This window comes from Leucopleurus acutus, assembly GCF_964270905.1.
Source record: "Leucopleurus acutus genome assembly, chromosome: 8".
In the NCBI taxonomy this organism is placed as follows: domain Eukaryota; kingdom Metazoa; phylum Chordata; class Mammalia; order Artiodactyla; family Delphinidae; genus Leucopleurus; species Leucopleurus acutus.
The window spans coordinates 71,779,598-71,802,242 of record NC_139151.1 but is presented as its reverse complement, the minus strand read 5'-3'; the positions used below and the strand labels follow the sequence as shown (position 1 = coordinate 71,802,242).

General features: G+C 45.9%; 1 protein-coding gene across 1 annotated transcript in view; it reads left to right on the top strand.

Annotated features, from left to right (window-relative positions):
* Positions 1 to 22,645, top strand: part of SERGEF (secretion regulating guanine nucleotide exchange factor) — a gene marked incomplete at its 3' end in the record, with an annotated part of 218,942 nt that overhangs the window by 14,095 nt on the left and 182,202 nt on the right. Inside the window, exons 6-8 of the mRNA XM_082845349.1 lie at positions 868 to 981; positions 3,795 to 3,857; positions 8,092 to 8,250. Of these exons, the coding sequence (XP_082701475.1) occupies positions 868 to 981; positions 3,795 to 3,857; positions 8,092 to 8,250 (336 nt within the window). The remainder of the gene's footprint in view (positions 1 to 867; positions 982 to 3,794; positions 3,858 to 8,091; positions 8,251 to 22,645) is intronic.

The window sequence follows — 22,645 nt, the reverse complement described above, 5'->3', positions numbered from 1 at the left end:
TTTTATTTCAATACTGTGTTTTGCTCACATTGTGCTCAATCATCATCACTTATATTTCACAAAGCATGCTTGTCTGTTTACAGCCTAAAGGACCATTGGGTATAGGATACTTCTGGAGGAGCAGTACCTTAATGTTGCTGTTGGATAGTGAATCCTAGTTACACGCATCTGACTGTAGACAAAATAACAGTATTTCATCTATGCATTTGTATGAGGTTCAGAACATGGGTACCTGAATTAGAGTCAGTGAATATGGAAATAAAAGGCCATTCCATTGAAGTAGTGGCTATTAAGAAGCTATCTTGCAGTCGTAAATATGTATTTATTTGGTGATTAGGAATCTTTGAATTCATCTTGGTGTAGTAGAAAAGACACTACATTAGGTGTAGGAGAGTTAAGTCCTGGTGTTTTCTCTGCTACTAGCTCCCTGTATGACCTTGGACAAATCACAGCTCCTCTACAGGGCCTCAGTTTCTCATGCAGTAAATGTGAGGAATGGACGTGGTAAGCTTCAAGGTTCTTTCCTGCTCGATCGGGAGTCTCAGTTGTCCTTTCAAGTTAATCATGAAAAAAATGCCATTCCAGTAATTTGACTCTGGAGGAGTGTCCTAGAACTTTCTGGAGGGAGTTTTACTATGTTGGAATTTCCTTTGATGGTCTTAGATTGCCCTGAAGATTGGATTTGTGATTGACTTGGTGGTAATCCCTATGACCAGCCATAGGGCCTCTTGAGGCAATAAGCTTTTCCATAATATGCATGTTAACTGAGCATGAATTGGGAATCTCTCATGGCATTGAGGTTCAAAGAGCAATCTGGTCTTAATCCAGATAAAGATTTTCTTTTTTCTCTCCTGCTCCACTGGGAAGCTAGTGGCATGGTGTTCCAGTGGGGAACTGGTTTGGCATCATCTGGACGGCGATTGTGCCCTGGGCAGACTCTCCCACTGTTTTTGACAGCAAAGGAACCAAGCAGAGTGACAGGTAAGGTCCTTACTTCTTCTGAATCCTGTATTTATTCTTTGTTTGGAAATGGAGACACAGGCATGCAGAAAATGGGTAAATGGAGTTCTGCGTTTGCTATTTCTTGGTCTCTCTGTCTTAACTGTCTCCGTTGGCTGGTCTATTAATTTGCTGGAATTTTTGTGGGCCCAGTAAAAGTACTCCTCTTTGCTGCCAGAGTTTGGAACCCATTGAGAAGTAGATGCGAGTCAGGTGGGTGGAAATCAAAATGGTAGCTCTAGAGCTGTTACAAGTTAGGTTGGAAGGCATGGCTTAGGTATTTGGAAATAACGTGTAGCAATAGTGAGCCTCCGGGTTCTGAATCCCAGGTTGAATTTACCCACCAGGCACTGGAGCAGCTGTATGCATTCAGTCCTGCTAAGCTCGTGGTGCAGCTGAGACCACGGAGGAGGTGCCCTCTGCAGGCAGGCACATCCCAGAGGGAGAACCCACAAGGAATGTGCCTGCCTGCCCAGCTCCTTCTCCCGGAAGGAAAGCAGGAGCGAGTGAGGATGTGGAGAGAGGGGCTAGGAGCGTTCCCCGAGGGAAATCTCTCTTCATGGGCACACGAGGAGTAGGTAGGAAGGGTGCTGCCCACAGGACTCTTGGTCTCTAGGACTTTCTTTCTCTGTCTCTCTGTCTGCTCTACACTCTCTTCGTGGGCCTTTATCTCTCTGTTTGTAGCACCATGTCTCTACCTCCTCCTCTTCTTCCTCTCTCACTCTGACTTTGTGACCCAGTTTACTGAGGGTTAGCTGTAGGAAAAACCTGTCAGGAAACCTCTACTCTCCTCTAGCTCAGAATAAGGGAGGGATTTTTGAGGGCAGTAGGAAGTGGGGAGAGAAAAGGGAAGGGTGAGCCGCAGTGGAAGTGTCGTACAAGTTGTTGGGATCGTTCTGATTCTCTTAAGTCCCTGAGGCTTTCCCCTGTTGCAGGGGTGAGGTTAGCGCCCTGAAGCCCATGTGTTGAGTTGGGGAGGGTTCTCTTAGAGAAGGAGAAGGGGCCACTGAACACAGGACAGTCTACTTCACATTGAAAGCATTTGTAATATAAACTCATACTTCCCAAACATCTTTCCTGCCTCACCAAGGTATTCACTGCTCCCTGGGCATGCACTGTGTTCTTATTCCTCTGTGCCTGTGGGCAGACTGTTACCTCTTCCCAGGATGCCTTTTCCTTCCTCTTCCCCTTGGGAAAATCCTGATCATTTTTCGGGTCCTAGCTCAGCTACAGCTTTCTCAGGAAAGACTCTTCCTTCTTCTCACCTCCATTGCATTTTCTTTTTTTTAATAGATTTATTTATTTATGGCTGTGTTGGGTCTTCGTTGCTGCGCGCAGGCTTTCTCTAGTTGCGGCGAGCAGGGGCTACTCTTCGTTGTGGTGCGCGGGCTTCTCATTGCAGTGGCCCCTCTTGTTGTGGAGCATGGGCTCTAGGCATGCGAGCTTCAGTAGTTGTGGCACGTGGGCTCAGTAGTTGTGGCTCATGGGCTCTAGAGCTCAGCCTCAGTAGTTGTGGCACACAGGCTTAGTAGCTCTGCGGCATGTGGGATCTTCCCCAGACCAGGGATCGAACCTGTGTCCCCTGCATTGGCAGGCAGATTCTTAACCACTGCGCCACCAGGGAAGTCCGCATTTTCTTTATGTGCATGGATAGCACAACTTATTGTATTGTTATGAGCTGTTTACATGTTTTCCCAAATGCCAAAGGTGATGAGCTTTTTAAGGGTAGGGATTATGTCTACTGTCTGTTTTAGCACAAGTTTTGTATCTAAAAGGAATCAGAAGTGTTTTTATTTTATTTGATTTAAATGACCTGATTGGGATCTGCTTGGGGCACAGCTTAGATTCAGAGTTAACTTGGGGGAATTTTCTGATGAGATGTTAGAGAAGATATCAGCTTCCTGCCCTCAAAGTCTTTCATTTTTCATTGTCCCCTCTTCACCTCATTGCCATCTGTTCTGGAGCTGGAACCCTGGATGTCCTGTCCCGACCTGGCCACTAGGAGACCAGTGCTTCCTCTCTGGTGAAAGTGGCAGAAACATCTTTGTCCCTTTGTCATTCCACAGGATACTTGAAGGCATGAGGGGCATTTTATTAAGACACTAGTAAATTGAGCAGAAGTGTAAGAAGAAAGAGTTACAGAATAAGACTCCCATTTCTCCGCATGCCAGACCAGGTGACCACAGCATGGAGCAGAGTTGATTAGGGTTTACACTGTTGTTGAAGGCAGTGTGTTTACGGGTGGAAAAGTGCTGGATTTGGATATGGGAGGCAAGTTCAAATTCTAGCTCTGCCTGTGTGTTGTTAGGAGGCCTGGGCTTGTGTTTCAGCGTCTGCATGTGATAGCAGCTGAATGTATGAGATGTCATTGCTTCTAGGCCCACTCCGTGGACAGAGCTAGGAAATATACATGTACACACACATTTATACATATGTACACCTATGTCTGTTTATCTCTAGTAGAAACCACAAGTCTACACTGACTTCAATTACAATGCAGTATCACATGGTCAATTCTAGCCTTTAACCTTTTCATATCTGTACCTTTCTTCTCCTTTCTGATAGTAAGAAATCTGACTCCTTTATCCTCAAAGTATTTATTTGTTCAACCTCCTGGATATAAGCAGTCTCCCTACCATGCCAGCCGTCTTCTTGGCCAGTGCCGCTGACTCAGACCTTCCTGCACTGGCTGAGAGTTTCTCTCCAGGTGCTGTGGTCACTGCCTATGGGCCTCCTGTGCCCAATTTGTTCTATTACAAATGTGATTTCAAAAGAATTTTTTTTTTTTTTTGTAGGCCTAGAGAATTCTCAAGCAGTATGTGTTCTTGCTGGCTCAGACCACTCAGCTTCACTGACAGGTAGGTAACATGCCATTCAGAATTCTGGGTGTTTCTGCCTCAAGTGATGCTATTGGGGTACAGAGGGAAAACCATAGACTTTGGAGTCAGAATTCTGATGCCACCACTGGTATGATCTTAGGCAAGTCGTTTTACCTTCCTGAGACCATTTCCTCTTCTATAAAGTACTTTGTGGATAGTTTTGAGAATTACATATGATAATACAGGTAAAACACTCATGTGAAACAGAGGCTCACTTCCTTTCCTCTGAGTTTGTTTTCTTAGCTGTACAATAGGGATAAAAGTATCTTCCTTTAGGGTAATTGTGATTGTCACATCATATAACCAACAGTAAACTTATGTATAATATGTTGTTATCTTATCCACCTATTTTGATGTCTAATATAACTATCTAAGCTCTCTAGCTGTCTATTTTCTCTAGCTGTTTAATCTCAGACTATCCTATTTTATCTACCTATATCTTTCTTCTCCATTTATCTGTCACCCTGTCTGCTCTCTCTCTTTATCTACTCTATTTTATTTAACTATACATCTCTATTTTTATTTATCTTCCATCTTAGTGTCTTCCTATCTAACCTAAGTCTCCATCATCTCTAAGTCTAGTTGTGTATATGTTTCTGTAATCTAGTTTATATTTTTATGTTTTTCTCTAGTTGATCTCTCTATTCCATCTCTTTAATCTGTCTATCTAGTCTTTTTTCTCTCACACAGTGTGTATATCTCTCTGTCTTGGCCATGTATCTGTCCATCCATCCATTTGACACACCCAGCCAATATAGTATAAACTTTCTAGTGATAATGCAGCATTTTCTTGAAAGTGAAGGTTATCCATCTCTCCTAATGGTTTTTTTCAAAGCCCAGATTGCCCTGACCCCTGCTGGTAGACTGGATACTCTAGCTCCGAGAGATTTATGTTGGTAAGACCTCTCTCACCCAGAGTTGAATGCGTTACATTTTTTAAGCAAAGGGAAATGACTTTCATACACAGTGTTTCCAGTGTTTCATGTGGAAATTAAGATGTGTACACAGTATCTGTAAATTAATGGAGGCATGCATTCTTCAACATCAAATTTGTAATGCAGTCCAACTGAGGAGCTGTTACTGTTTCCAAAGCACAAGAGCCATAATGTGAGATTTTAAATACTTAACAGATTCTGAACTACAGATAATTTGATATTTAATGAATTAAAACACAACTAACTAATGAAAGAACTAGCTGCTTTTAGCCTGTGTCTCATGTTAAGTAGATTTATAGATATGTTAAAAGAGTTGAGTTAAAATGAATGCCAGGGCTTCCCTGGTGGCTCAGTGGTTGGGAGTCCGCCTGCCAGTGCAGGGAACATGGGTTCGGGCCCTGGTCCGGGAAGATCCCACATGCTGAGGAGTGGCTGAGCCCGTGCGCCACAACTGCTGAGCCTGCGCTCTGGAGCCCATGAGCCACAGCTACTGAAGCCCGTGCGCCTGGAGCCCGTGCTTCGCGGCAGGAGAGGCCACCGCAGTGAGAAGCCCGCTCGCCACAACTAGAGAGGGCCTGCATGCGGCGACGAAGACCCAATGCAGCCAAAAATAAATAAATAAATAAATTTATTTAAAAAAAAAAAAAAGAATGCCAGCTCTAAGGGACTCCTCTCGGCATGTGGTCCCACCTCTCCTTTTATGGGGAGGGGGGCAGAAAGCCCCAGGACAAGAAGTGACTAGTTCATCCCCCACAGTCCTCACTAGCATTGGAGGAAGGCATTCTTTTCTGAGAATAAGAACAGACTAAGAGAGGTTTCTTTTTTTTTTTTTTTTTTCGGCCATGCCATGCGGCATGTGGGATCTTCTCTGACCGGGGATCAAACCCATGCCCCCTGCGTTGGGAGCACGGAGTCTTAACCACTGGACCACCAGGGAAGTCCTGAGAGATTTCTACCCTGTTCTAATTCATTTGAAATGGCTGGTATTTTGTAAACCTAGAGATTCTTCTAGTTGCTTGCTAACATTGATTTCTTAAAAACTCTTGTAATCAGTAAAGCTATTTTTTATTTCATATGTGGAGCATTTTTACTATGGTGTTTTTAAAACATAGATGTTGGATTTTTTATTGTGATATAATTCATATATGAAATTCACTCCTTTAAAGTGTGCAGTTTAGTGATTTTTAAAGTATATTCACAAAGTGAATTGGTTTTGGATATTGTGAAAGTGAATTAAAAAGGGTCAAGATTAATATCCGTCTTTCCTGGTCTAGTTCAAGCTGTTACACATTGGATTTTGTTCAGTGTTCTTTAGACCTTCTCTCTGGAGTTGTAGATTATGTAACTATTTGACATTGCAGCAGAATTTAGTTTTGCCTGCTGATGCAACAGTGTAATGATCCGCATTACATTACTGTGGAAGACAGTTCGTCTTTGCAAAAAAGATGGTTTAGACTTACTAAGATAAATGAAGGCTTATTACAGACACAGGCTCATTGTCAGTGGTACCTTGGTAGCTAAGCACTCCATTTAATGGGTTGAAGCTTTGCTGAGGGCTCCTCTGCCCTCTTGTAAAGGATCCTCATACTTCATACACCCTGGTGAGGTCCAGGGAGGTGGCCCTCTCTCTAGGCACGAAATATACCAAATTCGTTGTATAGCACTGCAGAATGTCAGTGCTGCAAGGTCACCTGGGTGACAAAAAGGCTCCACTGATTTATAGACCCTCAGACTCTATGAAACAGAGACCCAGAATGTGAAGTGATGTGCCCCATTTCAGAGTGATCCAGTAGCAGATTTGGGACTTGAAGCCGGAATCTTGGTCTAATATCCTTTAATGATACTGTTTGGCTTCTGATCAGTTTTGGAGAATACACCAGACTGCCTCAGGGCAAGCAATACTGTAAACCTTTACTGGGAGGTCACAGAATGCTGTGGAAGCAAAAAACCTGGCTTCTGGTCCCACTTGATCCCTCATTAGCTATGTGATCTTGAAAGTCACTTAACATCTCCGAGCCTTGGTTAATTTATCTTCTAGAAGAGTGCTGTCTAGGAGAAATATAATGTGAGGCGTACTGCAAAAAGTAAAAAGAAAAAGGTGAATTAATTTTAATAATTTATTTTACTTAACCCAGTATATCCAAAATATTATTTCAATATATAATCAGTATGAAACTTATTAATGAGGCACACTCCTTTTGGGTTTTTTTTTGCACTACGTCTTTACAATCCATTGTGCTTTGTTTGTCTTCAACATGTCTCATTTGGACTAGCCACATTTCAAGTGTTCAGTAGCCACATGTGTGTGCCATGTGCTTACTGTGCAGTGTAGAACCTTGGAATGTTAGGGTTGGGAAAGTGCTTAGAAATCATCCAAGGAGTCACAAACTGTAGATTTATAAGCCAAATTATGGTCTATGGCCCCATTTTGTTTGACTTCCAGTTAAACATTTGTTGAATGTGAATGCCTTTTGGACAAGCATGTGCCCTCTGGTTTGCTGCCGTCACCCACAAGTCTCTCCTGTTAACAGTGTCATCAGTTATATCGTCTGCCCTTCTTGACCAACTGCCCTCCCCTCCAGTCTTCAGCTGGTGAAACTAAGGCTTGGAGAGGAAGTGGTTTGTCCAAGGTCAGTAGCTAGTTAGCAGATCCAAGAATAGAAGCCAGAATCACTTGACTCTGAAATTGTTCTTTTTCTATTAAATCACAGTGTCAGTCAGTCGCATTCCTGCTTATATCACAGGATTATTGTGAGGTTCAAATGAGCTTAAATGCTATGTGGATGTGATATGATAACATTATATTTTCTTCTGGACAGGGCATGTAGTGAAATCATCTTATGTTTATAAAGTTTAAGCTTTAAACAATTTATCTTTTAACCTGTTATTGAAAAAAGCTAATATATATTTTTCCTAACAAAAGGTAATGCAAGCGTTTATTTTAAAAATGTAGAAAATAGAGAAACATATGTCTTGCACATGGTAGATGTTGAACAAATATTTGGCTGAATGAATTAATGAAAAAATAAACTCACATTCCTATTCCTTGACAAACTGCTAAGACCATTTGGCCTTTTTTCCTATTTAAAGAATTTAAAAAAATCTTGTGTATAATTATGCTATACATGAATTTGTTATCTTGTTTTGCTCTATTCAACATTGTAGGATTAAGAGTAATACAACTTCTTTTAACCACTTTTTTTTTTCAAACAGGTTATTTTCCATCATTTTGGACTAATGTTCCTTCACTTCTTTTATCCCCCTTTTGTTTGTTTAAGATGCAGGAGAGCTGTTTGTTTGGGGAAGCAACAAGCATAGGCAACTGGCTTCCCATGCTGCTTTCCTTCCTGTGCCCCAGAAGATAGAAGCACATTGTTTTCAGAATGAAAAGATCGCTGCTGTCTGGAATGGGTGGACACACCTAGTTGCTCAGACAGGTGAGAGTGGCAGAGAGTTTGTGGTTGGGAAGAGCAGCTGGGGGACAGCTGTCTAAGTAGCCATGAATGCTTGGGATTAGGTAGTTTGATTCTTACTGATGAAATGCTTTAAGGGTTGGGAAGGGAAGGACCTGGGATCTAGTTCTGCAGTCAGCCAGATATGTGGCTTTTCCCCTCTGGATCACAGGTTTACACGCGAAAAGGCAAAGCTGGCTTAGGTTAACTCCTTCTGGCCCTAAGAGTCCATGAGGTTTTGTGAAGGAACCCACTGCAACAAACATCACCTAGAAATTTGTCCAGGTTGTTGGGGAGTCTTTGCCTTGTCATAGCTAAAAGGATGACTGTATTTGCATTTTCACTTGAGTCTAAATTAAAGGTGTCAGAAACTATTAAGTTAAATATTTTAAGATGGAGGCAAAAGCATTACTTTGAGTCATAGCTGGCATGGTATTTTGATTTAAATTTTTATTAACCCTAACAAACTTTGTACATTGATTCAAGCATCCCACATATTCCTTCAGATGTTACCTTACCAGGCCATGCCATCCAGCTTTTGGCATCTTTATCTTTTCTTGATAATATCTTCGTTGATTTCTCATCTTAGGGCAGTTCTCCTTGCCTGGTCTTCATATTCCTGACACTGTTCTCGGGGTTTGTTTTTTCATGGCCTCCCTTCTTCCCAGCCTTCCTAGAGCTCTTGCTGACTGACACAGTTTCCCAGACCAGCAGTTTGTAATTCTTAAGAACCATTATCGTGTCAAGGCCTTCTGAACTTCAGGGGTTCTCAGGAGTCCTCTTGCCTGCTCTTGGCCTGCTCGTTAGTGACACACAGATCTGTAGACTCTCAAATACCTGGTGACTTAATCCAATACTTTTGTAGGTTTTCAGGTCAGCTTCAGTTATCCTGGGTAAGTCACACATACTACACGTTTGAACACATAGACTTATGAGTATTTATATCCATGGTGCTTTTAATTGGTTCTTAAAATTTTTTTTAAGATTGTTTTGGTACAGAGGCCTATATAACAAAGGTGTATAATAAACTTTCCATATTTACCGCTTCAGAGGATGCTCTAATGATGTCATTCATTTGGAGGAAAATCATGACTTTCCTCAAAGAAGTCCAGACTGCTTGAAGATTGGGACCATCGACAGAAATTTTTCTTAAAGAGACCCTGAGCATAATAGCCGCTTATGTGTATAATTGTTACTCTCTCTCTTCTCCTCCAGACAGTGAGCTCTGTGATAGGAGGCATGATATTCATCTTGCTCACGTCTGTATCTCCAGTGCCTAGCAGAGAAAGTATTCTTTGCTTACATTAAACTGTTTCTAGTTAAAAGAGACTAAACATATTCAAATGCATAGGAGGCAGGGTAGACTGCGAGGATTTCTTCTTTCCTTGGACTCGCTGGTCCATGATCAGAAGGCTTCAGTTTGTCTCTTTGGATTCAATAGTCCAACCAAATCGGCTCTTGTTTATTGTAAACCTTTTGAGCAGTGTGCTAAGCCTTGAAGAAACAGAAAAGATGTGGGCCATGCCTTCCCACTGCAATGTGTGGACAGGCTTAAGTCTAAGAGTACAGAAACAGAAGACTTTATCATCCATCTGTCCATCACACAGATGGTGAGGATCTGTTTATGTACCATGCCTTGTACTAGATCCTAATCCTGCCCTCAGGGAGCCCACTGTCACTAGGGGAGACAGACCTGTTATCAGATTTCAGTGCAGCAGTGGAGCTAAGTCAGTGTGCAGGAATGGCACAGACACTAGCAGTAGTCTGAGTCACTGGGTGTTAACAGGTAGGCGTTTCATGCTTAGTCAGTCTTCAAAGAATTGCAGTGCAGTAAAATACACTTACTACCAAACCATAGTGGGTTTAGTTGAGTCTGTCAGTAAATCCGTTAACTGGTTAGGCAGCTGACTAATGAAAGACATAAAGATGTTGCTGCTTTGATTCTAGCTTTGCAGCACTGTAACTCATGCTGATTTCCACGTCTGGGCCAACAGCCCAGCACTCAGAGTGGGAGGTTGGAACCTATGTCCCTGACACTGTCTGAGTCACCCCAGCTGCTCTGGGGCTCAGCTTCAGGTCTCCACCTCCACTTGAGAGCGTGATCTTTGGGTAATGTTTTAGCTGTTTGATTAACTTGTTAATTCAGATCTCTTGTTTATGCACTTTGTTATTTTCTCCTTTCTCCTGAGTCCAGAGTGGTTAAAAGCTGGGATGTTTGAGCATCCTGGCTGTTGTGCTGAGTTTTGGGTAGAAGAGAGTCTCCTGCTGTTTGGTTCACCAGGTTTGCCCTCCTCCTAGTAGCCGTGGAAGCCTTTGCCCTGGCACGGTGTCATTGAGAAGAAACAGCCAGGGCTTCCAGTTTAATCAGACCCAGTTGCTCATTTTAATGGGAACAAGATTTGCTCACAGGGTCAAATCAGCTCATTATTGGGCCAAGGAGTTATTTGACTCTAGTTGTTTTCATAAGCTCCAGTGGAGAATTGTTCCTGGGACCTACCTGCAGCCACATCAGCACAGAGGCTGCCCCCAGTCTCGTTCTGGAAGACATTAGGGGTGTATTATTGATTAAAAACAGCTTATGTGCAGTGACCATAGATCCGTCCAGTAAGGTGGGCTGGGCTGGGCTGGGTTAGGATGGAGACGGGGAGTAGACTGTGCTTTCTCCCTTCTCATAATCCCTACACCAACTTTGTTCCTTGGGGGACATTTGCAGTGTCTGGAGCCATATTTGGTTGTCACAACTGGGGGTGGGCGTGCTACTGGCATCTAGTTGGTAGAGGCCAGGGATGCTGCTAAATGTCCTACAATGCAAGGGCAGCCCCCCCCCCCCCCCGCCCCGCCCGACACAGAAATACCCAGCCCCAAATGTTAGCGGTACCATGATCAAGAAATGCTGCCCAAGACTGCCATCCCCAGTGGTAGGTGCTTAGCGAGGGCAGTTCACATGATATCAAGATTACTTTAGTTCGTCTATGTGGGAATCTGGGATGCAGTCTCTGTCCTCCCTCTTCAGGAGTCTGGTGCCTACCTGCAGTGCTTGTGATGGAAAAATACTTTTCTCCATTAGAGGCACTTGGAAAGAGTCCAAGAGAACCTGTTCTAACCTGGGAAAGCTGGCAAGGTACCTGTGTCTCAGACTGGTGGAGCTGCATTCAAGAAACCTTTCCCAAGCTGCTTAATGTCCCCGATCATTGTTCTCGGGAGCTTCATGGGACTCCTGTGGGACTTTATCCAGGCTTGGTGACCTGCAGCTGTCTCCTCTGAGATTCATGAGTTCCTGGCCCAAAGTGCTTCTAGTGAGAACTGGCTGGTGGATCTGTGTGCCTTCTTAGCTGGGTGACCTTAGTTGAGTCACTTCACCTGTCTAGGCCTCAATTTCCTCCTCTCTCATGCAGGGTATTAAAACCTACCTCCATTCTACAGACAGCTGCTGTGAGTTTCAAATGAATGAATCTGTGTGAAAGATCCTAACTAACTGTAAAATGCTGTACATACCTGTACAGGGGGTGCCCGTGCTTGGGATGTGTGAGTACATTAAGGAGTTAGCAGTTGCTTTTAGAAAGGCTTCTATATCGGCAGGGTCTGTGCAGGGCTTGAGACACACCAGCTTCTCCCCTCAGGGCTCATGAACTGGCCAGGTCTGACGGGCAAAGTTTCCTGAGGTCTTTCACTTACATGCAGCCAGCACGTAGCTCTTTTATATTATCAATATAAGGTCATCATGGCCTTACAGGTAATTTTTCCTGTTAAAATCTCTGATCACACTATTCTTCCTTCAATGGATTGTATACATACTACGAAACTGTATTCTTCCTACAAAATGGATTGTATACATCCACTTGCATTCTTATTTGTTTAATGTCTAGACTGTAAATTCCATGAGAGCAGTGTCTGTGTTGTTCACGGCTATATCCCCAGCACAAGCCCGGCACATAGTAGATGATTAGTAACTAATTGCTGAACGAATGAATAGATGGCAAGGTAGAGAGAAGCGTGGCTTTGAAGTCAGACAGGCCGAGGTGTGACTCAGCTCTGCCAGCCTCCTGATTGTGCCAGTTCCTCTCCATCACCACCGTGGTGCAGGCCACTGTCACCTTCTTGCTGGATCCTGCAGTGGCCTCTGCCTGGTGTCCTCAGCTTCCCACATCGCTCCCTCTCCCCCCAGTCTGTTCTCCATGCCTCAGTTGGAAGATCTTTTCAAACCCATGTGTCACATTCCAGTGGCTTCCCATTGCTCTTACAATAAAGATATAGTCCTTAGTGGTCACCAGGCCCTGCGTGGTCTGCCCTCTGCCTGCCTTTCCAGCCCTGTTTCTAACTGAGCTAGCTCTTGATCTCTGGCTGACCTCTACTCTGGCCTTGGTACCTGGAATGGATCCTGGATTTCTCACCATAGTGCTTTTGCAGCTGATGTTCCCTCTATTTGCCACACTTACCCTGCTCTCCTTCTTCATTTTGACTTAGTTACGTCCTTTTTTTGTTTTCCCCTAGACCTCAACTTAGTCATCACCTCCTCAGGGAGGCCTTCCCTTGACATCCCTGACTCATCACTTTTCCCTTTTATCTCTTAGGGCACTACAGCCTGTCCTTTGTGCTATTTTCTTTTTTTTAAAATTAATTATTTATTTTTGGCTGCCTTGGGTCTTCGTTGCTGCGCACGGGCTTTCTCTAGTCGCAGCGAGCAGGGGCTACTTTTTGTTGCGGTGCGTGGCCTTCTCATTGTGGTGGCTTCTCTTGTTGTGGAGCACAGGCTCTAGGTGCACAGGCTTCAGTAGTTGCGGCTCGCGGGCTCTAGAGCACAGGCTCAGTAGTTGTGGCGCACGGGCTTAGTTGCTCTGCGGCACATGGGATCTTCCTGGACCAGGGCTCGAACCCGTGTCCCCCTCACTGGCAGGCGAATTCCTAACCATTGCGCCACCAGGGAAGTCTCAACAGGTGGATTCTTCTTCTTATTTTTTTTTTGCGGTATGTGGGCCTTTCACTGTTGTGGCCTCTCCCGTTGCGGAGCACAGGCTTTGGATGCGCAGGCTCAATGGCCATGGCTCACGGGCCCAGCCACTCCGCGGCATGTGGGATCTTCCCGGACCGGGGCACGAACCCGTGTCCCCTGCATCGGCAGGCGGACTCTCAACCACTGTGCCACCAGGGAAGCCCCAGGTGGATTCTTAACCACTGCACCACCAGGGAAGTCCTGCGCTATTTTCTACAGGATTCTTTAACTAATTCCCATCCCACTAGACTGTAAGCTCCATCTGGGAAAGAGCCATGTCTGTTTTGCTCAGCATCGTGTCCTCTGTGCTTAGCAAAGTACTTGGCACATCCGAGGTAGGTACTCAGTGCATGCTGGACAAATGAATAAGCCTCATTTCTCTGAGCTTATTTCTTCATTAGGAAAATGGGGAAATATTGCTGACCTTGGATGAGGATTAAATGAGATGGTGTATCAAAGCTTCCAGCTTCCAGCATGCAGCACAGGACAGGGCTCATGTCAATTCAGTATATGGTGGCTTCCTCTGCCCTTTGAAACTCTGGAGCGATCAGGAGGTCAGATGTCCCATATCTTCTCTTTCCAGCAGAGGTCTCCGTAGGGCTGGATCTGAATGTCTCTGGATCAGTAACAGGTTGATTCAGGACTCTCCTGGCTAGTGCAGAAAGATCAATGCTTACAAATGCTAAGTGCTGGTTGCTGGTGATTTATTAGAATTTCAAGGGGAATGATTTACACATGATCCAAACCTTAACGTGGGGTTGGTCAGAATGTTTACAGCCCGGTTGCCTTGGGGATGCTGGATGCTTTCCCTGGGCCACGCAGTATCGCAAAGCAGCCTTGTGGTCTCACAGAGGCTATGGATTGAAAAAGTGGGCCCCAATACAGAGTTCCTGACATTCTTCACTCTCTTCAGTGTCACCTTAAAAAGTCCTAAAGTCTTATAAGTTTTAGAGAATCAGAAATGGAAAGAGAAACTTCCTTACTTGGCAAATGAGAAAACTGAAGCAAAGAGGCAAGACAGTGCCTTTATGTCAGCATTGAGATCTCCCTGGGCTATGTGGCTGCTTCCCACTAGCTATCTGTTTTACATTTGGTAGTATATATATGTCCATGCCACTCTCTCACTTCGTCCCAGCTTACCCTTCCCCCTCCCCATGTCCTCAAGTACATTCTCTACGTCTGCATCTTTATTCCTGTCCTGCCCCTAGGTTCTTCAGAACCATTTTTTTTAGATTCCATGTATATGTGTTAGCATACGGTATTTGTTTTTCTCTTTCTGACTTACTTCACTCTGTATGACAGACTCTGGGTCCATCCACCTCACTACAAATAACTCAATTTCATTTCTTTTTATTAAGCCATTAATTTTTATACTAGAATCCTTAGAATGTCAGGAATGGATGAGAACTTAGAGCTCGTCTGGCCTGACCCCCTCAGCTTAGAGATGGAGAAACTGAGGACTGAAGAGGGGGAAGCACAGAGCGTGAGGGAAGGAGGGAGGACAAAACTCGGGTCTCATGGCCTCGGTCTAGTGCTCTTTCCGCCTTGTCACTTTCTCTCCAGAGATGAGGAGGAAATGTGGATGGCTTAACTGCTCACACCCAGCGACTTGAACCAGGAATAATAGTTCCTTCTGTATGTGAAATTCTGCTTCAAGAAAACACTAATTCTTACCTGAAATGTGTAGCCAGAGATTCCCTTAATGGAGTTGTGTGCGGAGTAGAAATTACGAGATGGTGCTCCAGGAGCGTGGGTCTGGAGGCCATCCCAGGATTCACAGAGGCAGCCACATTTCTATTTATGATAATACAATAGCAGTCATAGCTCTTGTGGACCACTTTTATCACTGTAAAGTGCTTTCATCTCCATTTTCTCATCTGAAGGTGGCAAGATGGGTGTTATTATCCTTGCTTTCCAGACAAGTCCCTAATTGGTTAACTGCACTGCCTTGGTTCACATAGTTGGGCAGAGTTAAAACTTCAACCTGGTCTTTTGTCCCCAGGCCTGCTACTCTGAGTCCAAGTAGTATGTATCTCAGAATGCTCTAACCCATGAACTAAACTTTTGCTTTTCAAAGAAACATTTTTTTCCAGCTTTTACCAGTGATTCTCCCAAGCAGTAAGGAAGAAAATTCCTAGTTATCCTTGATCCTTCAGAAGGTATCTGTGGAATGCTTACCTAGATATATATAGCACTATGCTACAGACTACAAGGAAACATAAAATCCAGAACTACCTTCAGGAAGTTTATAGTTGGATGAACAAAAGAAATATTTAGTCGAAGAATGAAAAAATATGGCAGAGCCAGAGGAGTGGCCTAGACTCTGAAGGCTCTAGGGTTTCAGGGGAAGGGGAAGTCAGTGTGGGAGAGGGTAGTCAGGAAAGGGTGTGAAATCCTTTGGGAAGGTCCCATTTTAATGGGTGGAGAGTTTGGGACTTGGTTCTGTTGCTTCCTTTTCCTCTGGCAAGACACAGAACTCTCTGGTCCCCTTCTTCCCATCTGGACAATAGGAGGTCGTGGACATAATGATATCCAAAGGCCATTCCAGCTCTGAAATTTCATCCTATAAAAAAGTAAAACGGGCCTAAGGAAATTATTATGGGTGCATTGGGAGATTAAGTATAATACCATTCATTGCAGCCTAATTTATAATGACAAAAACAAATACATGGAAACAAATGAAATTGTAGGGGGAACTGGTTAAATAAATTATGGTACAAATTTGGAATATATGGTATGTTGGAATATATAGCCCCTAAATAGAATGTTTTAGGAGGATATTTAATGACAGAGGAATGTGCTCATGATAAGGTAAGTAAAAAGAGTAGATTACAATAAGGTACTACACTACAACTTCTAATTTTTTTTTTTCCAAAAAGAATGTTTACCTAGAAAGACCAGGAGGAAATATGGCAGAGTATTATCTCTGATTGGTGGGATTATGAGTGAATTTTATTTTCTTTTATATTTCTATGCTGAATATATAATTTGCAGTCTGATTATATCCCCCATAAGAGTTAATGAATAAACTTTCTCAGTGCAGGGAACTGGCCTCTTTGCTGGTGTATTCCTGTGTGTATATATATGCCCTTGACACATCACTTCCATGGACCTCATCTGGGAGTTTGCATGGAAAAGAGGCAAGAGGCTGAAGGAGGCAGGAAAGCGGGGATCTATTTTTGGCTCAGTCATGAGTCAGCTTTGTGACCTCAGGCAAGTCCCTTCTGAACATCCCTGAGCCTTGGTTTCCTCATCTGGAGAGGGGAATTGGAGGTCACAAAAGGTCCTTTGAGCTCCAAGATACACTCATTCCTAAAGATGGAGAATTTCTCCACTGTCGTGGAATCAGCTCAGAGGCCTCATTGGTTCCTTGAGCCTGGCGTCCTTTCTTTCTGTCTCGCTCCGCTGTACCTGCGCTTAGCTGCCTAGCTGTAAGATGCTTTCTCCAGTTCAGAGTTCAGGGTAGGGGGGAGTGGAGTTGAGTTATAGGGCCGAGCTGAGAGGGTGTAGTGACAGTGTTGCACCACTAGAGGGAAGCATTGTTTGGCTACTTCCCCCTTTCTCACTGTCCTATTTGCTCAGCAGGTGAAGAGTGGCTTTGATTTGCCTCAATTTGGTTTCAAATTCTAGAATTTTAGATTTAAAAGGACTTTGAAGATCATCCAGCAGAACTCAGTTATGCAGATGTGAGATAATAGAGTCCAGAAAAGGCAAGTGACCTACTTGAAGTCACACAGTATTTTTTTCAGAGTCTGTACTACAGGGTTTAGAAGAAGGCTGCAGACAGAGCCAAGAGTGTGATCAGTTGAGTCCACAGAGCGTGGACAGTTCCCATGGTTGTGCAGGAATCTGAGGGATCTGCCTGTATACAGATTTACCCAGCTCCTCTGACCAGGTGCCAAGAGGCCTGGAGATAGAGAAGAAAAGATAGAACTCGACCCTGAGGAGCAGTGTCTGGTGGGGGAAGCCCATGCAAACCCATTGATGCTACGTGTGTGTTTTCCTCACCCTCTGTCGCCCTCTGGCGGTCTACCTAGCCTAGGATCCAGGCTGTGGTGGTGCTTGGAGACTGGTTTACAGAAGACCTGCAGGCGTCCTCGTGAATGATGCCCTCCAAGGTCAGGAGGTACCCTGGCCACCTCCAGTTTGTTATTTCCAGTGAATTTCTGCAGGCACTGCTCACATATTCACATGTCCTATCTTACCATTTCTTGAGGTTTGCAAGGAATCCTGACAGTTTGTTTCCCACCTTCCAAAGGTTTTGTTTACTTGACCCTGGGCTGACTCTAATTTTGGTTTCCAGGATGCCCACCAGCCCTAAGCATTGTGGTAAAGCAGAATTGGGCACTGGTCTGGGAGCCAGGCAGCTGTGCAACCTTGGGCAGGTTACTTCCTCTCTTTGGGCAGGGAGGTCAGGCTCTCAGCTGCAGCTGTGTCATCTCTGCTAGAGAGATGAAGTTCTGGGGTTATTTTTGGTTTTCGTGTTTGGCAACAAATACCCTTTGATCTGTGGTCCAGAGGAGTGCAGTGTGTGTCCAGCTGCAGCAGAAGCAAGATTCACCCTTTGAAGTAGGTGCGCTCGAATGAGGGGCTTGCAGAGAGCCTGGCCAAAGCTGAGTGCAGCTGGGCCTGGAGAGCCACCAGATGGCAGTAGTGGGCAGGCAGATAGCCTTACTGGTGAGGCCGGTATGGCCAGCATCCAGAGTCAGAATTAGCAAGGTCAGAGCTGAAAGGACCCCAGAGGTCACTACCAGGCCCAGAGAAGGAAGGAGGTTACCTAAGGTCTCCCTGTGAGTTAATCTCCTCGCTTGTTAGAAGAACTGAGATGGGTTTGGCCTCTAGCTGGCTGCCCCACAGGAAGAGTCAGGAGACAAGAGCCTGGTCCCTGGGCCAGTGAGCTGGAGGTGGGAAGGGAAGGGGACAGTAGTTAACTGTCTGCCTTGATTGTGGTTTCTTTGAGCGTCTGGTCCTAATGATCTCCACCCTCCCACCTGCAGTAAGGATGGTGTCCTTTGTCTTTTCTGCTCCCCTCCCGTCTGCCCAGTTGTCCTCTGGTTCAGGGCCCTCCTCTTCGTCAAGGGTCATCTCGGAGTCCCCACACCCAATAGATGGGCCTCGCCAGAGGTACACTGCAGTAAGTTAGCACAGTTGGTTGAACAAAAAAAATTTTTTTTTAATTTCCAAGGGGGTCAGAGTAGGGCAGGGAACCAATCTTTGCCAAGCACTTACCATGTACCGGGTGCTCTGCCAGGTGCTGTCACTTACGTACTCTCATAACTCTCTGAGGTAGGATTCATTTCCCCTGCAGTCCAGGTGAGGAAATTGAGGCTCAGAGAGGCTGAGTGGCTTGTCTAAAGTAACACAGCTAGTTAACCAAGTAGACACTCGAACCATGCTCTGTTTGATGTCAAAGGTCAGACTCATTTCACTTCCTCATGCCACCTCCCCTCAAAGCGACTGCACTGGAAATGTAGCAAGCGACTCCCAGGCTGGAGGGTAGGGAGGAACACATATGTTTCTCTCTTCTGTGGAGAAAGCTTGTGGTGGGCTGCTGCGGGGAGGAGGCCTGTGAAGCAGTAAAGGGCAGGTATTTGTGGAGCAGGTTCGGGGGTGGTGTCTGGCGGTAGAAGGCCTTCTGAGAAGAGGTCAATTACCTTTCCTCTCTGCATCTGGACCACAGCAGTTCCCTCTGCCAGGAGTGCTGGTCTCCCTGAGCCCCACCCATGTAGCGACTGCCACATTCCCATCACTCTGCCCACTGTCATCCCCCATAGAGGCCCTCGCTGTGCACCCCACTGAAAGTGACTACCTCCACCTGTCTCAGACCCACTCGACTCTGCGCCCAGCTTTATTTTCCACCAGAGCAGTTTTCACTGCCTGAAACTACAGTATCATTGTTTGTTTACTCTTTTGTCGTCGTTCTCCCCTCACCAGGTGCGAGCCCCACGGGGTTAGGGACTTGGTCTGTTTCATTCCCCCTGGATCTCCCCTGGTGTAGAAGAAGGGCTCCATGAGGGTTAGCTGCATGGAGTGGCTGCAGTTTTCGGATGTGGGAGCGATGCCGTTTTCAGTGGCTGTACTCAGGAGACCGGCCTGTGGCCCTGCCCTCTTCCCACCTTCTTGGAGAGGTCCAGGGCAGAGAGAGCTTCAGCTCCCTGAGGCTGACAGTGATGCCTGGTGCCCTAGGGTTGTGGGGTCTCGGCTGCCCCATCTGTCCCTGGGGCAGGGGGTTGGAGCACCGGCCATGCTGCGAGTTCACAGGGTGGTTCTGGTAAGGGCTCGGAGGTCCCTGGCAAGAGGGCTGAGTTTCCATTCAAAGAACCCTCCTGCTCTTTCCTGGTGGGGATTGATTTGTTCCAGGAGCTCTCTAAAAGTGAGCATTAAGTGACCGGCCTGTAATTGCGCCATCATTTTTAGGTTCTTGACAGATGGCACTGTGCTTGCCCTTTCTCAGGGGACCTTGCCTGTCTCACGGGAACTCTCAATAATCGTAGTGACAGCCAGTGCCTTAAAGTGCTCTCGGACGTGTGCCAAGATGAAAGCGGCCCATTTTGAGGAATCTTGGATCAGCTTTTTCCTAATCTAAGAGTGACTTTTTACCTTAGGAGGAAGCCTGAGGTAGCCAAAAGAGCCCTGAAGAGCCAGGTTCAAGTTCTAATTTGGCTCCTTGTTGGCTGTGTGATCTTAGGCAAGTCAGTAACCTCTCTGGGCCTGAATTTCCTCATCTGTTAAACGAGAATCATAATCCCTAATTTGGCTGCCTCAGTGGGGGTATATTTCATGTCATTCACTCATTCACACATTCCTTCTTTAATGCCTTCACTCTATTATTCAACAAATATTTATTGAATAGCTGAGGTGAGGGCAGGGCATTCCAGGCAGAAGGAATCCTGGAAACAAAGGTATAGAAGTGGGACGTGCACCCTGGCGTGGTTTGCTTAACATGGTGCCAGAGAGGATCAGAAGGGACTGGAATCCCTCAAGAATAACAGGCATGGGTCCTTATTCAGGCTTTATTCTGTGAGCAGTGCGAGGAGCAGCTGAAGGTTTCGGGGTAGAGGCGATATATTTGAACAAGGGAGGGGGGGCCCTGCCTCGGGGTAGCTCTTACAGGCTGCTTTCTACTCAGGTCTCTCTGTGGCTGATTTTGAGGTACTCTGGATTCCCAGGAGGACCCTCTACCCCATGACCTGGGCAACCATTAGAAAGGCCGAGACTGGTAGGGACTGGAGTTACCTGGCTCACTGGTCCACCCTCTGGGGAGCTGTCTCAGGCCACAGGGAAGGTTGCGTTTCCTTCTGTCTTGAAGCGTTTCATAAGGGCCTGAAGATGAGCAGCTTCGGGGTTTCTCCCACACCTCCCCGAGGAGATGGAGGGTGTGGGGAAGGGTTATTCATGTTTACCAAGGACGCACTTGTGTGCCAGGCGTTCTGCCAGGGATTTGCAAAATCATCTATTTAATCCTTACACAAAGTTTGCCGAGCAAGGCTCCTTCCCGATTTTACGTGTGAGGAAACTGCAGAGAGCTTAAGAGACATGGACTCAGCCCGCCTAGTTACTTGGCCTTACCTTGCTCAGAGTGCAATGGGGTCAGCAGTGTCACCTTGTCTACCGGAGGACATTGTGAGGATCAAGTAAGATCCTGGATGTGAAAGCACTTTGTGCGTGCAAAGTACTGTGTGCACGAATGGGATCATTGGCAATACTGTACTGCTTCCCAGAGAGCTCTCTGTGATGCGCTTGGGCCTTTCCTGCCTGGGTGATAGAAGGTACTAACCTCTGGTTCCTCCTCTGTGTATCTGCCTCCAGCCAGCCCCTGGGTCGGGGGCTCCGCTCAGCACTTTTCTCCTTTAGCCTGCAAGTATGAAGGCACTGCTCTTCTTCAGAAAATTAACTCTACAGTACAAAATTAATATCAAAGTATGCTTACTTTGTTTGCCATTTTGGTGAAAACAATAAGAAGTCATGGACTTTTAATGCTGGAAGGGACCGTCTCATCCTTATTTGAAATTTGAGGAACCAGAAGCCCAGGGAGACGGTCCCATAGCTAATGGAGGCAGGGCCAGGATTAGAACCCAGGGGTCTCTAGCCCAGGGCTCCTCCACTGCCCTGCAGCGCCTCTCCTAAGAGAGACTGTAATTGCTTCGTCTCCTTTATGGAGGAAGGAAGAATCCAGTTTAATAAATTTCATTACACCAGCCCCTTTATGTAACAGGGCTGTTTCCGGGTCCTGGCAGATGGTCCATAGTAACAGTGCTTTGCTGATTTGGTTGGAGCTGATCCTATGAAATGAAAAATCCTGTGTAGCAGATGCCTTTCCCAGTCCCTGGCCATGGAAAAGTCAGCCTCTCCAGGGAAGGCACTATAGCTTTGGTGCTCACCATCTCTAGTGGGACTCAACGTGAATGCCTCGGAGGTCATCTTAAACCCAGTCAGGTTTTTATAGAAGGTTGCATTGGTGGAATTTCTTGGTGGGTGGGGTGCTGGTAAAGTGTGTTTTTTCTGGGGCCTGAGGGACAGATGGGATCCGGGAGCAGAGTGGGAGAGAGATCAGATGTGGAAGGGAAGGAAATACAGGCTGTCTCACTGTGGATCTGGCCTGATGGCCCTTCACACCACGAGGCCTTGGACCTCCAGATGAGCAATTTGAATGTAACCTGCAGGGCCCCTTTCACTGAAATTACTGGGACTCCAGGTCTGATTATCTTCCCTTTCCTGATGGGTGCTTGATCATAACAGGTTCTCCTTATGGCCTCTTCTGGTGGTGCCCCTTACTGCCACTGCTTGAGGCAAGTGGCAAGTCCCCAGACCACTGACAGTGGGTAGGCGTCACTTCCACAGGCTCCTCCTGACCTTGTCCTGCTGCTCTGTTCTCGCTCTCGCAGGGTCCTTACAGGTGGGGGTGGGAGAGTTCCCCCCATCTGTGAGTGCAGCTCTCTTAAGGCCCCAATAGGTCTTTTATACTCAACTCTCCTGAAGAACTTGGAACAGTTCCCAGGGGTGGGGTTAGAGGAAATTTGAGAGGCACCATCCAGAGTCATGTCCCAAGACGTTCTCACTGGTTGACCACAAACTGGCATCCGGGACAGGCTCCCTCCCCTCCTTGCTCCTACCCCTGAGTGAATTATTTGCCCACCCAAGGATCGGGGGCAACCTCTGTCTCCCTGCTTGAAGATCTTAATCTGGGCCTCCCGTTAACTAACAGCCAGTTTCTCTTTGGAAGCCAAGGATACAAAGAGTATTGGGGGATCTCTTGGGGTTTTGGAGGTGGGACCCTGGTTTCCTAACATGACAGCTTGGATACCATGGTGAGCTTTGCAGAATGCACTGGCCCTGCTCCTGGTCCTGCTGGACCTCAGGATGGTCTGCAGGGGGCGCTGTGTGCCCACA